The sequence below is a fragment of the Sparus aurata genome, chromosome 12, assembly GCF_900880675.1.
Source record: "Sparus aurata chromosome 12, fSpaAur1.1, whole genome shotgun sequence".
In the NCBI taxonomy this organism is placed as follows: domain Eukaryota; kingdom Metazoa; phylum Chordata; class Actinopteri; order Spariformes; family Sparidae; genus Sparus; species Sparus aurata.
In genome coordinates this window covers 17,472,575-17,490,928 of record NC_044198.1, presented here as the reverse complement: position 1 = coordinate 17,490,928, position 18,354 = coordinate 17,472,575, and the positions used below count along the sequence as shown (strand labels likewise).

The 18,354-nt window shown below is 42.5% G+C and overlaps 1 protein-coding gene across 10 annotated transcripts in view; it reads right to left on the bottom strand.

Moving 5' to 3' along the window:
• The window catches only part of rgs3a (regulator of G protein signaling 3a), a 156,679-nt gene that overhangs the window by 29,692 nt on the left and 108,633 nt on the right, over positions 1 to 18,354 (bottom strand). For all 10 annotated transcript variants that reach the window (XM_030436370.1, XM_030436372.1, XM_030436371.1 and 7 more), the window contains one exon: positions 9,127 to 10,131. In XM_030436370.1, coding sequence (XP_030292230.1) covers positions 9,127 to 10,131 — 1,005 coding nt within the window. The remainder of the gene's footprint in view (positions 1 to 9,126; positions 10,132 to 18,354) is intronic.

Genomic DNA, 18,354 nt, shown 5'->3' with positions numbered 1-18,354 from the left:
TGGAAGGCTAGATTGTATTGTAAGGTGTTTATGACATATTGTCCCCCTGTATGTAAATCACTCGTGGGGGGAACAATACCCCCCCGCTGATACCTTGTCGCTAATTTTGTCAGCACTGTCAGCAAGTGTCACGCATACAAGCAGTCTCTCACTGCGTGGGTAAAGTTACAAGCTCTGAAGCCGGAGACCTCTGCGTGCTGACATCCAGCGTTCGACTCGCTCCATTTTGCTCGACTTCCTCCGCTCAGATGGGAGCAAATAATCTTTTTAGAGCCAGTTTCAAAGGAAGCTTTCATATCCCTGATCCATACTGTATTACAGCGCTATCCGAGTTAATGGATGGAAACAGCGTGTTCTCACACTCCTTCACACACAGTTCACAGCAGCAACTGTCCAGGTAGCTCATTAGTGGAGGGGTATAAGTCCACATGGAGCTACTGTGTGTTTTAAGAGCGTGTGTGAGGGAGAGAAAACGGGTATACAGGCCGTGTTTTTTTTGGCCATGTGGGAGCTTTCTTGCTGAGGAAGGATTTAGCGTGGGAAGCTGCGAACTCTCTCGAGGTCACAAGAAGATGCTAAGTTCAGTATGACAAATAGGTTTAATTCCTGGAGAAAATGCAAGTGTATTACTGCAGGTGTGTTGTGTAACAATGTTGACTCATAACCTATAAGGGCAGTTAAAGTTTTCAACCCTGTAATTACACTATGGTTAAATATTAAAGGTTTAATTTAATTCACTTTAAATCAATTTAAATACGAGCATGGCAGATCAGGACTATAGAAGTAAAGCAAAAGGTTGCATAATAGCTAATAGCTAGCACATGTTCCCACACTTTGTTTTGGCAGTGTTTTGGCTTTACATAATAATCATAATAAGAAGATATTTTATTTGATGGTCAAAGTCATATTAAAATGCCTCTATCTGGACTGAGTTGAAGTGAGAACTCCTCCCAAAAGAGGATTATTTCTTATCACAGTTACACAACTAGCAATAGATGTTCCCCTTCCTGCCATTGTGGCTGGCTATCCATGAAGCCAGACTATCTAATGTACTTGTCTCCGTTTGACAGAATACTCCATCCCAGAAAGATGCGTATATATAGCAAACAAGATGAAAACAAAAATGTTGCTGAACGCCTTCCCTGTACAATTATTTTCCAATAGCAAACGTCGGTAGGCACTGTCGTTGAGCATGGAGGGTTGTCTCTTTTTTTTATAGCCTCTCCCATTTTTATAGCCTGGCGTAGTAATTTTCTTTCCAAAGCTAAGGGGAACATAATAAACCATCATCATTATTTTGTTGGACTGCAGACAGGGACGTTCGGGGTGTGAAGTTCGTCTGTCTGGTCCTCATGTGCAACTCCAGCCACAACATATTACCTAACAGAGTGATACGTTGTCAAAGTTTGTCCTCATTCTCAAAGCCTAGCGTGTGCGTGGCTTGCTCCAAGTGTAAATATCTATAAGCATCTAAAAGTATTAAAGGTTCACAATGTAGTTTTGGAAAAATAAATAAGATAAGGTAATATTAAAGGTCCAATTTGTAAGAATCCTCAACTTGTTAAACACTGACGCTTGAGCATGGCGCAATCCCAAAGCGTCAGTATTGGACAAGTTGGGAACGAGACTCAAAAATCAACCTTCTTACAAATTGCACCTTTAATACAAACTCAGATATTGATTAATCTAATTGATGTATTTCCACAACTGAATAAAGCAGCCATCCTCAGATGGGAAGAAGGTCCGAAGCGCAACTGTTTTAAGCTAGAAAGGTGGCTACTTTGAGTAGTCCTGCTAATTTAAACAATAAGCAAAACAGTATTCCTTTATTCAGTTTACAATGTCTTTATCTATAATATGACTATAATACCGGGGGCTAACAGGATCTATCCTGCAATAAAAGCATAATGCTGCACTTTTTATTTCCATGTCTTCTACATGGAACATTAACTGGTGGGGATTCTGACTTAAAGCTTTAGCATCAGTCTTTAAGCATAATATTAGCCTATGTGGTTTAGAAAAAAGTAAGTTGGGGTTGAGTCAACTCAAGATGGCGTTACCCACAAATTCACAGTGTTAACATATGGTAATTGGCTAATGCTACATCTAACTAGCTACAGCTGACAATGGTCGGCCAGTGACCACTAAAATTTCAGCCAAGCAGCTGGAAATTGTTGGCGAGGAAGAATTAGATGCCTGCTTTAATCAAACTGCAAATAAATTGTTTAAGGGTCAATTTATTTGATTTATCTCACAATGCCGGACTATGTGTGTGTGTGTGTGTGTGTGTGTGTGTGTCTGTGTGGTTTAATAGTGCCATAACTTCGTATAATGTGTCAAGACACGGAGCCAGGGCTGTTAATAACAAGAATGGAGGAGAGCTGGGTGGAATCATGGAAAGGAAATGTGAAACGACCATGCGGTTGTGTAATGTGTCTCGGTTAGATTTGCTAAGGATGTGTGGAGATGCACAGATGGATGAATAGCTAGATGGATAGATATATTGCAATCATATTTTAAACTGTAAGGAGATCCCACTCAGTTCATTCACATTTTTGTTAATAGATGCTTAGCTGACTGGATACTTTGTTGACTGTCCTGAAAGCTTGTTCCGTCCGCTCAGTAAATATTTACACGTTACTCATTCAGCATTTCACCGCACATATTGAGCGTCTCACATAGGTTTTGAACCCTGGCAGGCCTCGCGTCCGTTCCAGACCACCTACTAACAGTTTGTCTTCTATACAATCACATTCGGTGTGTCACTGTGCTGTCACACAAATACCTGCTGATTCTGGTGCATGCCTTGGCCAATTAAGGCAAAGTTGTGGAATCTATTTTTCATTTGTCAGATTTGGACAAAACAGCACGTGAAAGGATGAGACTGGCTCTCGTCTTTATTTTTAAATGATTTCCACGAACCTCTTGTTCAGTTCATTCAGTAAAAAACATCCTATTATTAGCTCCGGTCACACGCACTGACCCATGCGAGGTTCGCATCCCAGTCTTGATATCAACAAGTTAAACTAGGAACATGCACATTAGGGCCTGGGGACTGATCAGAGGTCAGCACTAATAGCTTTGTCTTGGATGACCGCTGAGAGTCTAGACATGCGGCCGAGGTACTTGAAGATGACTTCATGGTACACAAAGTTTACAAATATTTTTCTGCGTGGGCCCAAAATAGGATGTTTAGGTTCCTGTAACTGTTTATCCAGCTTATCACAGCGCAGCGGACATTTTAGTGGAGTTCCGGGAAATTTGAAGACACTTTACTCTCTGAAGGTACAAGACTCCAAACATGTTGTTCCTAGCTCACTTTGCTCTCTTTAGCAGACCATTCTAAATGGCATCGTCACAAAAACAGTCCTTCAAGTCAGTCGGATCTGAATTTTCTGTCGCGTGTGGCAACATATTGTTTGCATTAATGTGGGTTCTATTGGACATCTGATCTTGTGGATTTAACCTCGGAGACAAACGTGATCACTAAGATTAGATAAAGCTGCATGTGCTGTTTGCCAAGTATGAGATCAGCCTGTTTAAGTTTTACCAATACAGCATAATTTGCAGTCACAGAAGCCTGAATCATGTATTGAGCTCTCCCCTGCATTACCGGACTGAAGCAGCGATATCTGATTTACATTAGAACATTAATTCAGTTGTGCCGCAGCCTACAGGTCTGTTTGAGTCAGACATCAGATGGGCTGATTGTGTGCGCAGGTGCACCGACATTAAATGGAAACTGCCTGCTCGAGTGTTGAATTTTGAATGTTGTTCGAGCCGAACAAGAGATTTTTCCTCCCTCCTGTTGAACATATAAAACCTTTATGATCCATGGACGTTATTCACGTGGCAACCATCTCACCCTGACACCACGCTCAGGGTGGGAAGGTTTGGATGATGTTCTGCTGCTGTTTTTTTACATTTCAAGTCCGTATAAACATGCGGAATCTGACAAAATGTTATCATTTCACCGTTTCCCAATTGATCAGCGACTGATAAGATGATGCATAGTGTTAATCTGGAGGGACATCAGGCCACATTTCGAGGTAAAACAACTGATTTGATAATATTTCATGTTTTTCTTCTATATTGTATCACAGAAGGGATAGAGGAGGGTAACGTAAAAGTAATTCGTGGTAAAGGCAAATCTTCCTCTATCTGAAGAATCTGGTTTCGGTCTGCAGCAAAACTTGTTGCAACTCCCTTCTTGAGAAGTGCAAGTCAGTCAGTCTTCAGAAATGTACGTCGTCGGGAGTACCCACCCGCCCGTTTTTTGCAACCATTCTGACTCATCTCGTGGGCGTTCGTTTCCAGCGTATCAACTCCAACTATCCTTCCAAGTATGTGTGTTTGTGTTTGTGTCTGTGTGTGTGTTTGCGTATGTACAGGCATCACCCCCTCCCCCCCCATTAACACACCTGTTTTCCAGTACAAATGCATGCTAACCTATTTTAATTCTGCGCTAGGCACCCATGTGTATCTCTGACACAGCTCAGGAATGTAAGCCATCAGTAAACACATTAACGTCTAGAAGGACAGCTGATATTTATCCAGATTTCAAACAAACACGGCGACCCCGTAAACAAAATGTTTGGCCCCGCTGGAGCCAAAAGCACTTGGGTCGGATCCACACGTGGTGTGTTGCAACGGCATGTGTGCCGACGCAACTGCACTCGCAAACTGAAACGAGATGACGGATAGCGCGACGTCTGGAAAAAAACAGGGCGGATTTGAGGGCTTGGATGGGCGGTATGAGACTTTAATTTAACGGTCTGATTGGAAAGAACATACGGTGGTTTGGTCTTATATTGGTGTTTATGGCGTGTCTGTCATCAGCCTGTGATGGAGACTTTGCAGCCTCTGAAGGTTCAACGAGGCTACAGACTGTAACACATCAGTGGAGCTACTTCTCTCATTCCAAATGTCCATATTGATACTGATTAAATGTTTGAATGGTACTATTATGCAAACATTTCTTCATTGACCTCTATAGTCCAGCCACAGCTCTATAACTCATTCCTTCTTTAACTACTGATGTTCTCTATTATTTGAAAAAGGTTTGACACAGACCATTAAAAGCAGCTCTTGAACAAGGTGGCAAATGATAATCCTGCTGAATGTCAGTGCACCTGAGAGCCCTGTGTTCCGTCACCGTTTGATGAGTGGACTGCGCTTCCGTATCGGACTAAGCCCGGCGTCAAACTTGACTAATGGAAAGTTTCCCATGTAAGTTGCTGACTGTCTGTTCCATTACGCTAAATATCCATGTGGTGTACCACAAGAACAATTCTTGGACCAGCTCTCTTTTACCCTCCCTCCAGGTCCCGAACAATATGTGCCATGAAACAACAAAACCTATTAGTCATGTCTCTTAATGTTAATGTACTTTTGTGGTTGGTCGAGAGCTGATATACAGATATTGGACGGTGCAGACACATCAAACTCAGTTTCTCATTGGACTGTGTATGTTTTGCTTTCATTTTGAGCTAACTGAAGTTTACTTTTGGTGAAGGAATCACTTTATAACTTTGTTTAGGAAAGTGACACATTAACCAGATTTGATTTATCAGGCTTTGACAGGCAGGACTAACACAGTGAGGTAGTCAAGAAAATAATCTCTTAGTCGGATAGACGGACATTATTTCTTTTGACCTGGTTTCTGACTGTCTGTGGTTCTCGGTGCGTCGATGTCGGGGCCACTAAAGACATCAAGTGAGAGGAAAAGGTGCAGAGCGGAAAGAAAACCCAGGACCAGAGTCGGTGCTCGTTAAAGGGCATGTAAACACTGCCTGGCAGGAGAAGAGAGAGGTGACAGAAAGAGAGGGAGGGCAGGGGCTTCACATTGTGAGATGAAAAGCAGTAGATTCTTACTGTGTCTTGTTCCCTTCTCTCGCTTACACGTGTACTGTATGCACCACCATGTTGTGTGGATTTGAAGTGAAAACAATGTCAAACCTTTGAGCACACAATCCAAGAGTCTAAGATATTTCTAAAATAAAAGAAAACATGCATGTGCTATATTTAAATTCAACTAAAACTGAAAGTTCAGTCATTACCTACTCCCCCTTATACTAATACAAAGTCAGATTTATTGTCCAGAAAAACATTTCTGGAGCTTTAAAGCAAAATAGCGTTGTAAAAGCAACTAAAAGAAATAATAGAATGGCGCCATACAGCTTTTTTGTAATACAAGTCTCCAGAAGGCCAGAGATTCCAACTTGACTTGAAAAGGTGATATTCAAACCCCTCGGTCGAGCTCTTGCACGCACTTCAGACAGGGTGCGCCTTAACACCTTCAGATAAGCCGTTGCAGTAAAAATCGTCGCTAAAAAATGGGTGTAAATTCAGTCTTTTCAAATCAATTTTGAATCTCAGGGTCTCCATCGACTTCACGTGTTTAGGAGAATGCTGCAAGACTTCACCTGACTTTCCATCAGCACTGGGGTGAATAGATAGTGACTACAATTTCATTTTTGAGTGAACTTATCCTTTAATGCGAGCATAAATTGCAAATGTGCTGTTAAGCTTGGCATATAGTGTGTTGCATTTTTGCATGGAAGCTATGGCTTACTTCATTATCAAAAAAATTTGGAATTGTGTCAAATGTTCCAAAAACCTTAAAACCATGGACATCAATGAATTTACAGCTAATTGTCATTTAACCTTCACTTTCCAGTCTTTGAACACTTTGAACGTGCCACGAAATAAAGACGTACCCACGTTCAGAGCCTTGAGATGTCACATGATTTATGAATTGAAGGAGGAGGAGGGGGGGGGGTGACAGATTATCTTAAATAATGGAAACACAAGCCTCAGAGGGACCGTGTCCATGACGCCAATAGGTAGTAAAATTACCCTCGAATCTGCCAAGACAAATAGGCTCCAGCTCTGTCTGCTGCATTCCTCCTCTGCACAGCTCAACACACACTGCCATTTAAGGCTACCGAGTGTGCTGACAGACTCGTGTAAAAGAGAGGCAGATAAAAAAGGAGCAGCGCCTCTGATATCCTGCAATGACAGAGTGCGCACTTGATCACCTTTGTCATCTGTGTATCATTAAGTCTGTGGGATATCTGAGCCGCTCTGACATCACTGTCATGATCTGTCACTCTTAGATTTTCTCTCCCTTTATCACTTTGAGAGAGAGTCATCGGCGAATGCGTGCTGATGATGTGGTGTCGGTGTGCAGGTGCGCTGTTCGACCCGTGATTAATACAGGGAATTATGTAGGTGGAGTCATTCTTGAGAGGCTATAAAACATGTTGCTTAATAGTTAGCGAGAAAACACAACAGAGTCACCCTGAGATCTCTCAGATAATGTCGGATTATGCAACCCTGACCAAAGTGATGAGAGGAAAGATATGATGAGTCTGCCGAGCAAACAGGTTGTGATGCATGCTTCCCTCTGTTGGACAACTAGAGCAACTACTACCTGCACTGGGATTAATGGCATACTGGATGCACACGTCTCAAATAGAAATTGAAAAGTTATTATAATGTATACTAAATACATCTTGTATCACATTATACTCTATATACTTTTTCTTCTGACTGCCAGGGACTGGTGTCCTGGAGAGTCTTAAGATGAAGCACTCTTATTATAAAAAATATTTTGTCATATATGTGAATATGCACTGATATTTACATCCAGGCCGCACACAGTCATCGAGGACCTTACATACAGTGAATGCAACATTTAAATCAAACGCAGTAGCGAGAATATGCACAGCAAACTCCTTTCAAAGTGCTAATATAGCACTCAGATGCTTATGCAGATACACACTGGCATGAATAAATTATAGACAAAGGGGGATCAGGCTTTTACAATTAAAGCAACTATGGAATTCTCTGCATATTGAACACACTATGTCCCCAGCCTCCTTTAAATCTCCTGTCCTCTTTGCGCAATAAAATGTTGTCTGTTACATGTTGTTTTAATTTCTATTCAACTGATCTTCCTGTTATTATTATTTAATCTGCCGTATGTGGTTTTGTTTCTATTATGTTAAGCACTTTGTAACTTTGCTAAGAAAGGAGCTATGTGAAAAAGTGTATTCTTATTTGTATAACTATTTTTTTTTCCCATCAATATAAATTTGCAATTAAAACAATACATACACATTGGCAATTTCTATTTAGTTTACTGATCTGCATTTTGTACACAAATGTCTGTGAGTATGTCTGTGTATGTCTGTGTGTAAACATTAATTCATTTGTATTTTCTTGTGATAAGACGTAACTCTGTGTCAGTAGCTGGTAGTATTTATTTGGTGAATGGCGTCTGATTTGTTCGGTTTCATGTTCTGAGACGTCTGGTTTACGGTGTCAGCCTGTAAAAGAGTTTAAAAACTGCAACTTTGCTGAAGAGGTTGGATATTAAGTTCCTCTTGTTGAATAACTTACCCATGTGTGTCTTGGTTTTATGTTTAATAATGTTTCTCATACGCAGAAACTGTGCTGTGTGGTGGAAGCATAGAATCAGAAAATTGCTTTTCATGACTTCAACAGAGAGATAATATAAATGCAAATGCGAATAAAGCCGAATTCCCCGCTAACAGAGGACGTAAACTGGGCTGAAACCGGTCGGAGACAAGTTCGTTTTTTGGAGTTTTTATACAATGTTTTGCGACTTGAACTCCGGTTAGGTGGTGAAATATACTGTATATTCAAACACAAGACTCTCTAGTAGCAATACAGTGACAATATACCTGCTGTTGTGTATGTATAAGTCTACTGTAGCAGGTAAACTTTTCAGACAGAACATTTTGTTAAATTAAATGAAACCCTGTACTGGCTCTATTTTGCCACTTGATGTCGCCCTTTTAACAGAAACCAGTGAACTGAAACTTTGTCCTGGGCGTCACTTACTGATGAGATAGTTAGGAGACATGCAGGCAGAAGGCAGGTTTATATATCCCACTCTGTAAATTAGGTCAGTTGAAAAATGTAAATACTTTGAGTAATATAACAGACCAAATCCCAGCATTTGTGTCTGACATAATATCTTTAGTCCTTCACTGGTCTCTTAGTAAAAAAATAACACTTGCATCAATGTCCTGCTATTTCTAACCCTATTCCTGCATGACTCTGTATCTGTTATCATTTCAGTGTGAGGCCTCTTACCTTACGCCCAGAGAACAGCATACACAGCTGATGCATGGAGCCCCCGTTCTTGGTCAGCTCTTTCTTCAGGGTTTTAGGTGATGGCAGAGTCCAGCCGCCCTTGTGGTGCGCTCCCCCCACCTCCAGGCAGTTGATGGCATTGTCGGAGGTGAAACATGGCGTGCGGGGGTCCTGGAGCAGGCTCCCTTCGCTGTGGGTGCGCCTGCGCAGGGAGTTCTGCACGCTGAGTTTGCCTCCGCCGTGCTTCTCACAGGTGGCGCCCTCCACCATGCTGCGGCGCTTGCTGTCGCTACGCTGCAGGTAGGCGTCGTCGCTGTCGTCTTCGTCGTCCTCCTCTTCGGACTCGTCGTCTTCGTCTTCGTCGTACTCTTCTTCGTCGGTGTTGGGTGAGGAGAGGGCGTCGGCGCTGAAGGAGCGATCGAGACGCAACTCGGGGATGACGAACGAGGACGAGGAGGAGGAAGGTGGAGCGTTGGTGTCGGGTGGCTCCGAGGCGTTGTCTTCATCCGTGTTCGACACCACCAGGTTGAGGTTGACTTCCTCTTCATTCCTCTCTCCCTCCTCCTCGTACCCTTCTTCTTTGTCTTCCTCCTCACTTCCTGGACTCTTTCTGCTGGCCTTATAATCATCTTCCTCATCATCATCATCATCATCAATACCTTCCTCTCTCCTGCTGTGTTCATCCTTCTCCTCCCTCCAGATCTCCATCTCCTCCATACTCTTGCAGTCCTCACCCTCGGTGGAAGGAGGTGGTGTTGGAGGCACCTTATGTCGCTCTCCGGATCCCACCAGACCTCCGAGGGGCATGTAGATGTCATCCAAAGGGGTGAGAGGCTCCGAGGGGTGAGGACTACCCAGAGTTGGGGGCTCTGAGGGACTGGAGGGGTACAGGCTGCTTTCCTCACCTTCCGAGTTGCGGGGAGGCAGATGGAGGCCCACATCTCCTCGATCTCCTCCTACTCCGCCCAGCTCACATGAAGGGGCATCCACCTTAGGCTCCAGCATCTGTAAAATAAAGGAGCGAGACAAAGACAGAGACAGAGAGTAATTAGTTGAATCTGCTTGGACAATTAATGCATTGTCTATAAAACATAAATCAAACATGCTTAACTCGGCATGATTGAGATTTACTCTGCTGCCATGAGCAAACCCACTTATCACAGCTATTCCATTAGCAGTTATCGAATTTGGACTTGAAATATCTCTGTCAGGCTGGATGTCGGTGTAACTGAGCCGTGATGCAAGGATCAGACAGGATGACGCTTATGTCTTTTGAGAAGGTCACGATGTCAGAGTAAGTGATGATAGTCCAGCTGTGACTTGCCCAAGAGGCGGACCACAAACTGAACCCTGACTGAGCATAGCATCCAATTTTTTAATGACCTGCGAGCTCTGACAAGGAGGGGCCAGAGATAGATTCCTGGATGAGGAGCGTCTGCAACCTCACGAAGCAGGTCACGAATACTGTCAAACTAAGTGGATGACAGTGTAAGGATTATAACGTGCAGTATTTCCATTGTGGGTTGTATTCAACTACGCAGGAAGAAACAACAAATTGTTCTTTCCCAATGCTCATTTTCCCTCATAACACTGACAAAAGACCAGTGAATTCATATTGTGATACACTGCTGCTTTGCTCACGGGTGCTGCTATAGTTACAGTACTACACGTGCTTGCTGCACTGATTAAGTCAGACTAACTATTACCATGCCCTCAAGCGCTGTGGTACAAAAAACATGCCAAACCTCGCGCAGAAATTGACGAGATTTCTGCTGCAAAGTGTTACCACCGGCTGCCCATCTGTTCACGCAGCCATCTTTTCTCTGATATGTTTGTATCACTTCAGCATACTGTAAATGTCCACACATGTACAACCCCTTCACTTTCCAGGGCCAAACACAATACACCCATCACACACTTATCTGAATATGTGTGTTCATTATAACTGTACAGTGACTTGTAATAAGGGGAACAGTACCTCTTTGTTTCCGATTTGCATGCATGTAACTTGGATGGGTTGGTACAATCACGCATGACAAGCGCTTAACTATTTAAGACACTCATTTTGTTTTCCTCCAATGTCCTCCAGTCTCAGCTCTCTGGGATTTATGGATAGTTAGCTTTACTATACCCTAAATCAACCGCTAACTGTAGCTGCCGTTAGCTATTTAACTCAGTTAGCTGTGCAACTAGTTGACTTTGCCTGGACCAAACTGAAAGTCTGGAGCACAGTTGGAGTGTTGGTGTTCACACCGCTAGCACACTAGCTTTGGAGGTTATAAACGTCTTAAAAAAGGAGAAGAGACCAAAGATAACACTGACACAAGAAGCAAATTAGAGAAAAAGAGTCTGTAACCGAGCGAGAGGCCCAACCGAGGTAAAACTCATTACAAGCTTTGCCGAATAAATGGCTGCAAGACAGACATCGAGAGACTAGTAAGTAATATGATCTGGTTTTCTGTGTCATCTGTTGTTGCACTCGTAACAAACAAATGTGTACAAATGTCAATTTTACCAACGTATAAGTGAACTGACAGTACTGCAAAACTGCTGGGGCACCAAACGGCAAAAAAATACCAACCCTTAGATAACGTTGCTCAAAGCCTTGTGAAGGGCCTCATTGTGCTGGTCAAGTTAACCCATGATGACGAGCTGCAGTCACAAGACGCTCTGCTCTAATTGCAGATAATGTAGCCTCCTCTCAAACGGCTCTCATGATAGTTCACAAGCTGTTTACTTTTGCAGCTTTAATTAGTTTCCCTAGAGTCTCTTGACCTGGTTGCACTCGCCACTAAATTTTCGACCTCTATTCGTCAACTCTGCAAAGAGCTTTTAGCACTTTTGTTCAGGATCAACTCAGAAAAACAATCCTTACTGATGTTATCTATGCTGATGTAGCTCATGTACAGGACAGAAATTAGGCTCACTGTGTCTCCTTCAATTATATAACCAATTTTTTTGTGATGCGTTCTGTGGAAAGCCTCAGCTTTCTTTTCTTTGTGTACACCTACTATCACTTAGAGAAGCTATCTGCAAATCTCTCTCATCTCATCCCATCAATCCAATAACCCCTTGCAAACTTTTATCTGATTTCTTCCTCCAGACTCAGATATTACACCAAAGCTTGTGTGTGTTTTGTTGTGTTTATTATTTCACGTTAGAGGGCTAGTAAAACCTGACATTTCACCATGATGGTCGAGAGTTTTAGGCAGGTCACAGAAGTCTGGTGTGGATGGAACACGAACATACATCGAGCCAAATAAAATCACAATTAAATGACATTATTTTACCATCTGGTAATAAAACTCTCCAGTACGGTGCTGAAACTAAGCCAAGCAACGTACTGAATGAATAAGTAAGCCCGATTCAAACACAAATTTGATTCCTGATTCCCAACAGTTAACAAAGAGACATCTGTGCCTCAAAAACAAAAGTAATGATGACACAGATTGTATTGTTTTCTGACAGCAACAGTTCAGCTGCGACAATGACACAGCTGTTGGTATTGGCCATTGATAGTATGATAAACACACTCTTGTGTGACCATTTTTCACTGTTTTTTTTTATTTTTTTTATAGAAACTTTATTTTTGTCCTTATCTATATTTATATCTTTTATTGGGGAGTAGAGGTATTGACTTTGGCTGCAGACCAACTTTATCTTTCAAACACAAAATATCCAATTGGTCCACAAGAGCCATAACATAATGATATTATTCAAAATACTGGCCAAAGGTCTGACTTTGGCCAGAGCACTGCATCAATTTAGGCTCTGTCGCACTTGCTGCTTGTCACTGACTGTTTGTGATCTTCATGGACAGAATCTCAAGACTCAAGCCGGTTCTCTGCTCTTTGCAGACAATGTGGTTATGTTAGTTCGTCAGACCATGAACTTCAGCAGACACTCAAGCAGTCAATATGACAGCAGGAGGTCAAAAAACGGTGGATTGCTCCCTCCATGTTGGGAGTGATTTGCTGCTCCAAGTGAGGGAGATCATTCTTGTGTCCTTGTTCAAGTGTGAAGGTAAAATTAAGTGTACACTCGACAGGCAGATTAGTGTGGAATCAGCAGAATTGCAGGTGTTGTACCAGGCAAAGAAGGGGCTTTGCTTTCAGGCTCAGCTCTCAATTTAGGCCAATCTACATTCCAGTCCAAACCAACTGTCGAGAGATTTAGGTCGGAACCGAAAGAAAAAAATCAAAAATCAGTTTGGCTAGGCTCATCCTCAAAGGATGAGGAGCTCAGACACCAGAAGGGAGTTAGAAGAGCTGCTGCCTCTTTGCATTAAGAAGAGCCAGCTGAGGTGCTTTGGAGATATGATAAGCATGCATCCTGCACTCCTTCCTTTGGAGTCTTTCTGGGCAATGCTAGGTGACCCCCTGGGTAGACCCAGAACAGTCTGGAGGGATTATATCTCTCATGAGCAACAGTAAATGGATGGATGGAGGAGGAATTTAAACATCAAACAAAGTTATAATTGAAGCCAATTCCAGGAAAAGCTGATCCTAAATGGCAACCCCTGCTCTATTTTTAGTCAAGTAAGAGATCTTTCTCTGAGTATCACAAGGTTATCAGATGTTGAAACACTCCTGGTTGTTTTGATCGTGCTATTTTCATTTTCCCAATTTTCTGAATGTGTCCAATGTGAAGCCCTCTGAGACTCAGGGCTACAAACATAAACTCGACCGGTTTTGATCATCACATCGATATATACAAACGCCTCAAGGTGATCCAGACCTCTCATTTTGCCTTCTAACTCCCTCTTAACCTCCCAGTGAGCCTATCAAAACGGTTCACAGCAGTGTTACAACTAGGGCATCAAGGCTTCTTACCAACGCACTGGGTGTATGAGGGGTATTTTTAGAATGAAATGCACTTTCATAAAAGCAACCACGTAGGAAAGTGGAATTAAAGCCTCTGTGTTTATCCCTTTTCTGCCCCTCATTTTTCCTGTCCTTTCTTTGTCCGTGGTGGTCCAAGGTAGAACAGTGAGCCACTGTCAGAAAAATCGTGACTTTTGATTGTTGTGTGAGGCATGTATGAACACTTTGAAACATTTATTTCTCTAACCATCATGTATTTAGACCTGAGATCTAAACAGACTGTTTCTCTTTCCCCTTCTCATCCTCGCTGACACCCCATATTTCTATCCCTGTCCTGCACACACAAACCCCTGACTGCTGAAGATATGGCTTGAGACACAATGGAGCCACCTGTCCTGTCAGATACACTTGTTCCTTCTCACAGTCTCCACACACACACACAGAATCGGAGACACACACATCATCATGTTAACCCCTCGTGTCTTTTTCAAGCCTGGCCTCGTGTCTGATCTTAAGATATTGTTTATATGTCCAAGTGTACATGCAGGTGCAAAACACGTGCGCTGAAACGTGATTCAGTGCCATCAATGATTCAACACAATACAATCTGTGGCGTTGGCTCAATTAAGCGAGGAAACAAAACCGGCACTAAAAGGCAGGGAGAGTGAATAGATGGAGGAGACAAAGTGGATAAGACAAGCAGAAGGGAGGAGGGGAGTCCGAGAATGGTAATGACACAGAAATGAGATGAGTAAGTGGAAGAGGGCAGAGGGAGAGACATAAAGCAGGAAAGGGAGAGAGGACCAAATCTTGGAAAACATCCATCTTGGTAGATAGACCATGACCGGCATTACTGTTCCAACTAGCGAATAGCCACTTAACGCCAACCCTTCCAGGCAACATTACTCTTAATTACAAACAGACACAGAAGATTGAAATAAGCTATCAACAATAATAATTGGAATCGTGCAAATATACACTTCCAATTCTAGAAGTGGACGCATTTTGTTCATCTTCCTGGTGAAGGATCAAACAGCAAAAGATTGGATTCAGCCCGCTGAGAGGATCTGATTTAACGCATTGACGGCCAGCGAACGCTGTGTGTTGGATGAGCTGCAACTTCCCCATGTTAGAGATTACGCACATTGTGTTCAAGGCCATGAGGCAGCCACAGTGGCTACTGACATTTTCCCACCACGAGTTAGTAAGCCTCAGTGAATTTCATTTTAGGTCATGATCAGTTCATATCATTCTTTGGGTGCATTGTGCAGGAAACATACCCCATCTGTCTTTTTCTCCTCACTAGAGCTAGAAAACTCAAGGAATTTAACCTCATAAGTAGGCTTTATGGATGGCACTGTCAGTCAATCCGCAAGTTAGGGCCAGGTTGAAATATTTCAGCAACTAGAAGAACCAACCTCCATCCATGTTGTGGTAGAGATTCGTTCAGTAGTTTCATTTAATCCTGCTGACAAAAACCAACCGACCAACCGAATGGGGAAAAGTAATTATGTTGTACACGCACTCAACTGTTTTAATGATCCTTGTCCAACTCGCCTATCTTTTAAAATCTATACCCCATGTTTTTAACACCATCTGTTAAGGATTTACACCGTCCAGTGACGCCTGCCCAATTACATTTATGACTCACATTTGGTATAACTGTGTGGACCGCGATGGAAGGGAAACACTAGAACAGACCAGGTGAGTCCTGAGAAAACCCTCCAAAGCCCCGTTTCCAAAATATCTCTGAAGGAATGAAGATTGACAACAACGACCTACATTTTCAAAAAGATATTCTTTCACAAACATCGAAATCTTCTCATGAAGATAAGATACAGCAAAACACACACACACACACACACACACACACACTGGTGGACAGTCACCGGGGACATTGATGTGAACTCTGTCCCACAGTTACCATGGCAGTGACAGCCTAATCCTGGGGGAGCAGCTGTGCTCCACATTCTCCAAAAGCAGAAGATGTACCTCTGAACTCTGTCATCATAGTTTCCCCCGACCCCTCCCCAGTCTCAATTTCAAGGTGCCATCTTTCATCTTTATCTCTTTCCTTCGTCTTTCCTCCATTTAATTTCCTGCGCCCTGGCTGTTTTTTAAGTAAGATGTTACATTAACAAGCATTAAGAGTCCAGCTCTGCCTCATCCTACTTAGTCTAATATTAATGGTTTAATGTCTCCACCATTACACCTGCCACGTCCACCTTCTGCATCCATATATCAAGCTCAACTCGATTAGCAATGCTGTTAAAAATATATCCCGCCGTCAGACAAAGGGACATGTTTTCTCCCATCTTCCTCTCCGCCACTCCCTCTGTCTTCACGTTCCTCCTCTCACCAATTCCGGGGTGGATCTGTACGGCAGCGCGTTGGCCGGGGAGGATGTTGGGGTGACGTAACTCGACACAATCAGTCTGCATTACTCTTGTTTTACCCTCTTCTTCGGTTTTCTTTGCCCGCTGATTTAGCTCATTGATTTTCTTCAGAGGACATGTAAGGTCAACGGAGTCTAGACAAAGACCTCGCGCTCACATAGCCCGGAGAGTAAAACATAAAATGGACACAGTGCAAACAAGGAACAGAAACAGATTGAATCAAACTGGGCGCTTCCACACTTCTCCTTTTTACTTACATCGTCCATATATAGTGATGGATGATAAAATTATTTTCATCTGCTCGATTACACAGTAAAGAGCCATTTTAGGAGTTTTCTGTTTTAGCACGTGTTATTACAAATAACACATACTTACAGATGACTGTGGCTTGTTTTTTGTCCTTTAATGGACAGTTTCCCACAAGCAGTGCTAACTTCTGACTCCAGTGTTCATCTGGGGAGAGTATGTATAGCCATATGCATCTTGTCCCACTCAAGTGGAGTCACAGACAGTTGCTTTTCACTTACATGCAAGCTGCTTGTCAAATAGGTCATAGCTCACGTGGGGGGACATGATCCCTCAATAGATTCCCACACAGTACTTAAAGCTCACATTTTAAGCTAATTTTTGGGTTCATACTTTTATTTTGGTCGTCTTGTAGAAGATGTTTACATGTTTTTTTCTCACACTGTGCAGTGCTGCAGCACCTCTATTCACCCTCTGTCTGAATGCTCTGGTTTGGTCTCTTTAAGGCCCCCCCTCTTGAAAAAGTACGCTTTTCTCGCATCGCACACCATGTTTTGCGCAACAGCCCTGCTGGTGTTTTATGCAGCCACTGCCTTACGGTGTCCCGACAGCTCATTTAAAGTCACGGTTCCTGAGTACGGGCTACATGCAGTAGTCTACATGGAGGAATAAACGTTTTGATACTTTCAAAGTATTTAGAGTTTATTGCACCTTGACCTGCTTTACACTCAAAAAAGAGAGAAAATCTCAATTTCTATAATATAGGAGTAATTAATAATATTAAAAAACTTACTTTGTAACTCAAACAATGGCATGATATCTCAGAGGTTACATTATTTATGCCTCAGGTCGATAAACCAAATCTTTAAATAAAGAGAGAGTAAAAGGGTTGAAAATAATAATACCTGGTAGGGCACAAAAGAAGATATTCAAACACAATTCAGCGTGTGTTACTTGGAGGCATGTGTTCTACGGAAAATTGTCATTTAGAGGACAAAAACATCCTTGGGGGGTGTGATGCTGCTTGTTATCTGCCTCAGCAGCGATAGCGAACTTGTTCTCTACGGTACTAATGTAGTGAACAACATCTTAAGCCTATGATTTATACTTGCCTTAAGTGAATTAACCTTGCTGCATACTGTAAACCTACACACACACGGTCCATTTCCTATATTCTTGCAGTCACAGGTTGTTTATTACTAAAGACTCTACACACATGTTTTGTCTAATATGGAAGAGGTGTATATGTTGATAAGATTGCCATACAATGTCTGAAATGATAATCACCCTGTTTATCCCTTCTTTGAAAGCGCATGTGTCGGTGTATCTGTCGGTTTGCGTGCATGTCCGTGCACACTAAATATTTATTAGGGATGTTTTGACATGTGCTGTCCATAACAATTTGTGTCCTGGAGATTTAAGAGCCTTTATCGCTTTGTGTAATACCAATAACTCGTTAGGGGACCACATCATATAGATGATCAATCTCTGAATGGCCTCATTATATGCACCGCAATGCACCGGCCTATTTTACCCTTGATTTCACTCGAGAGAAGAGCGATGAGACGGTAATAGTCATTTATCTGTCAGACCCCTCCACTGTGATTGGGGCCGGAAGGGAAGGAGAAAACAGAAAATAGGAAAAGGGAGCGAGGGAGTGAGCGAGAAAAGGGGTCTGTAGATCAAAGAAACCCGGGAGGAAACATTTTACGAGAACATAAAAGTACATCTTTTTAACTGAATCATGAAAAAAAGGTACCACT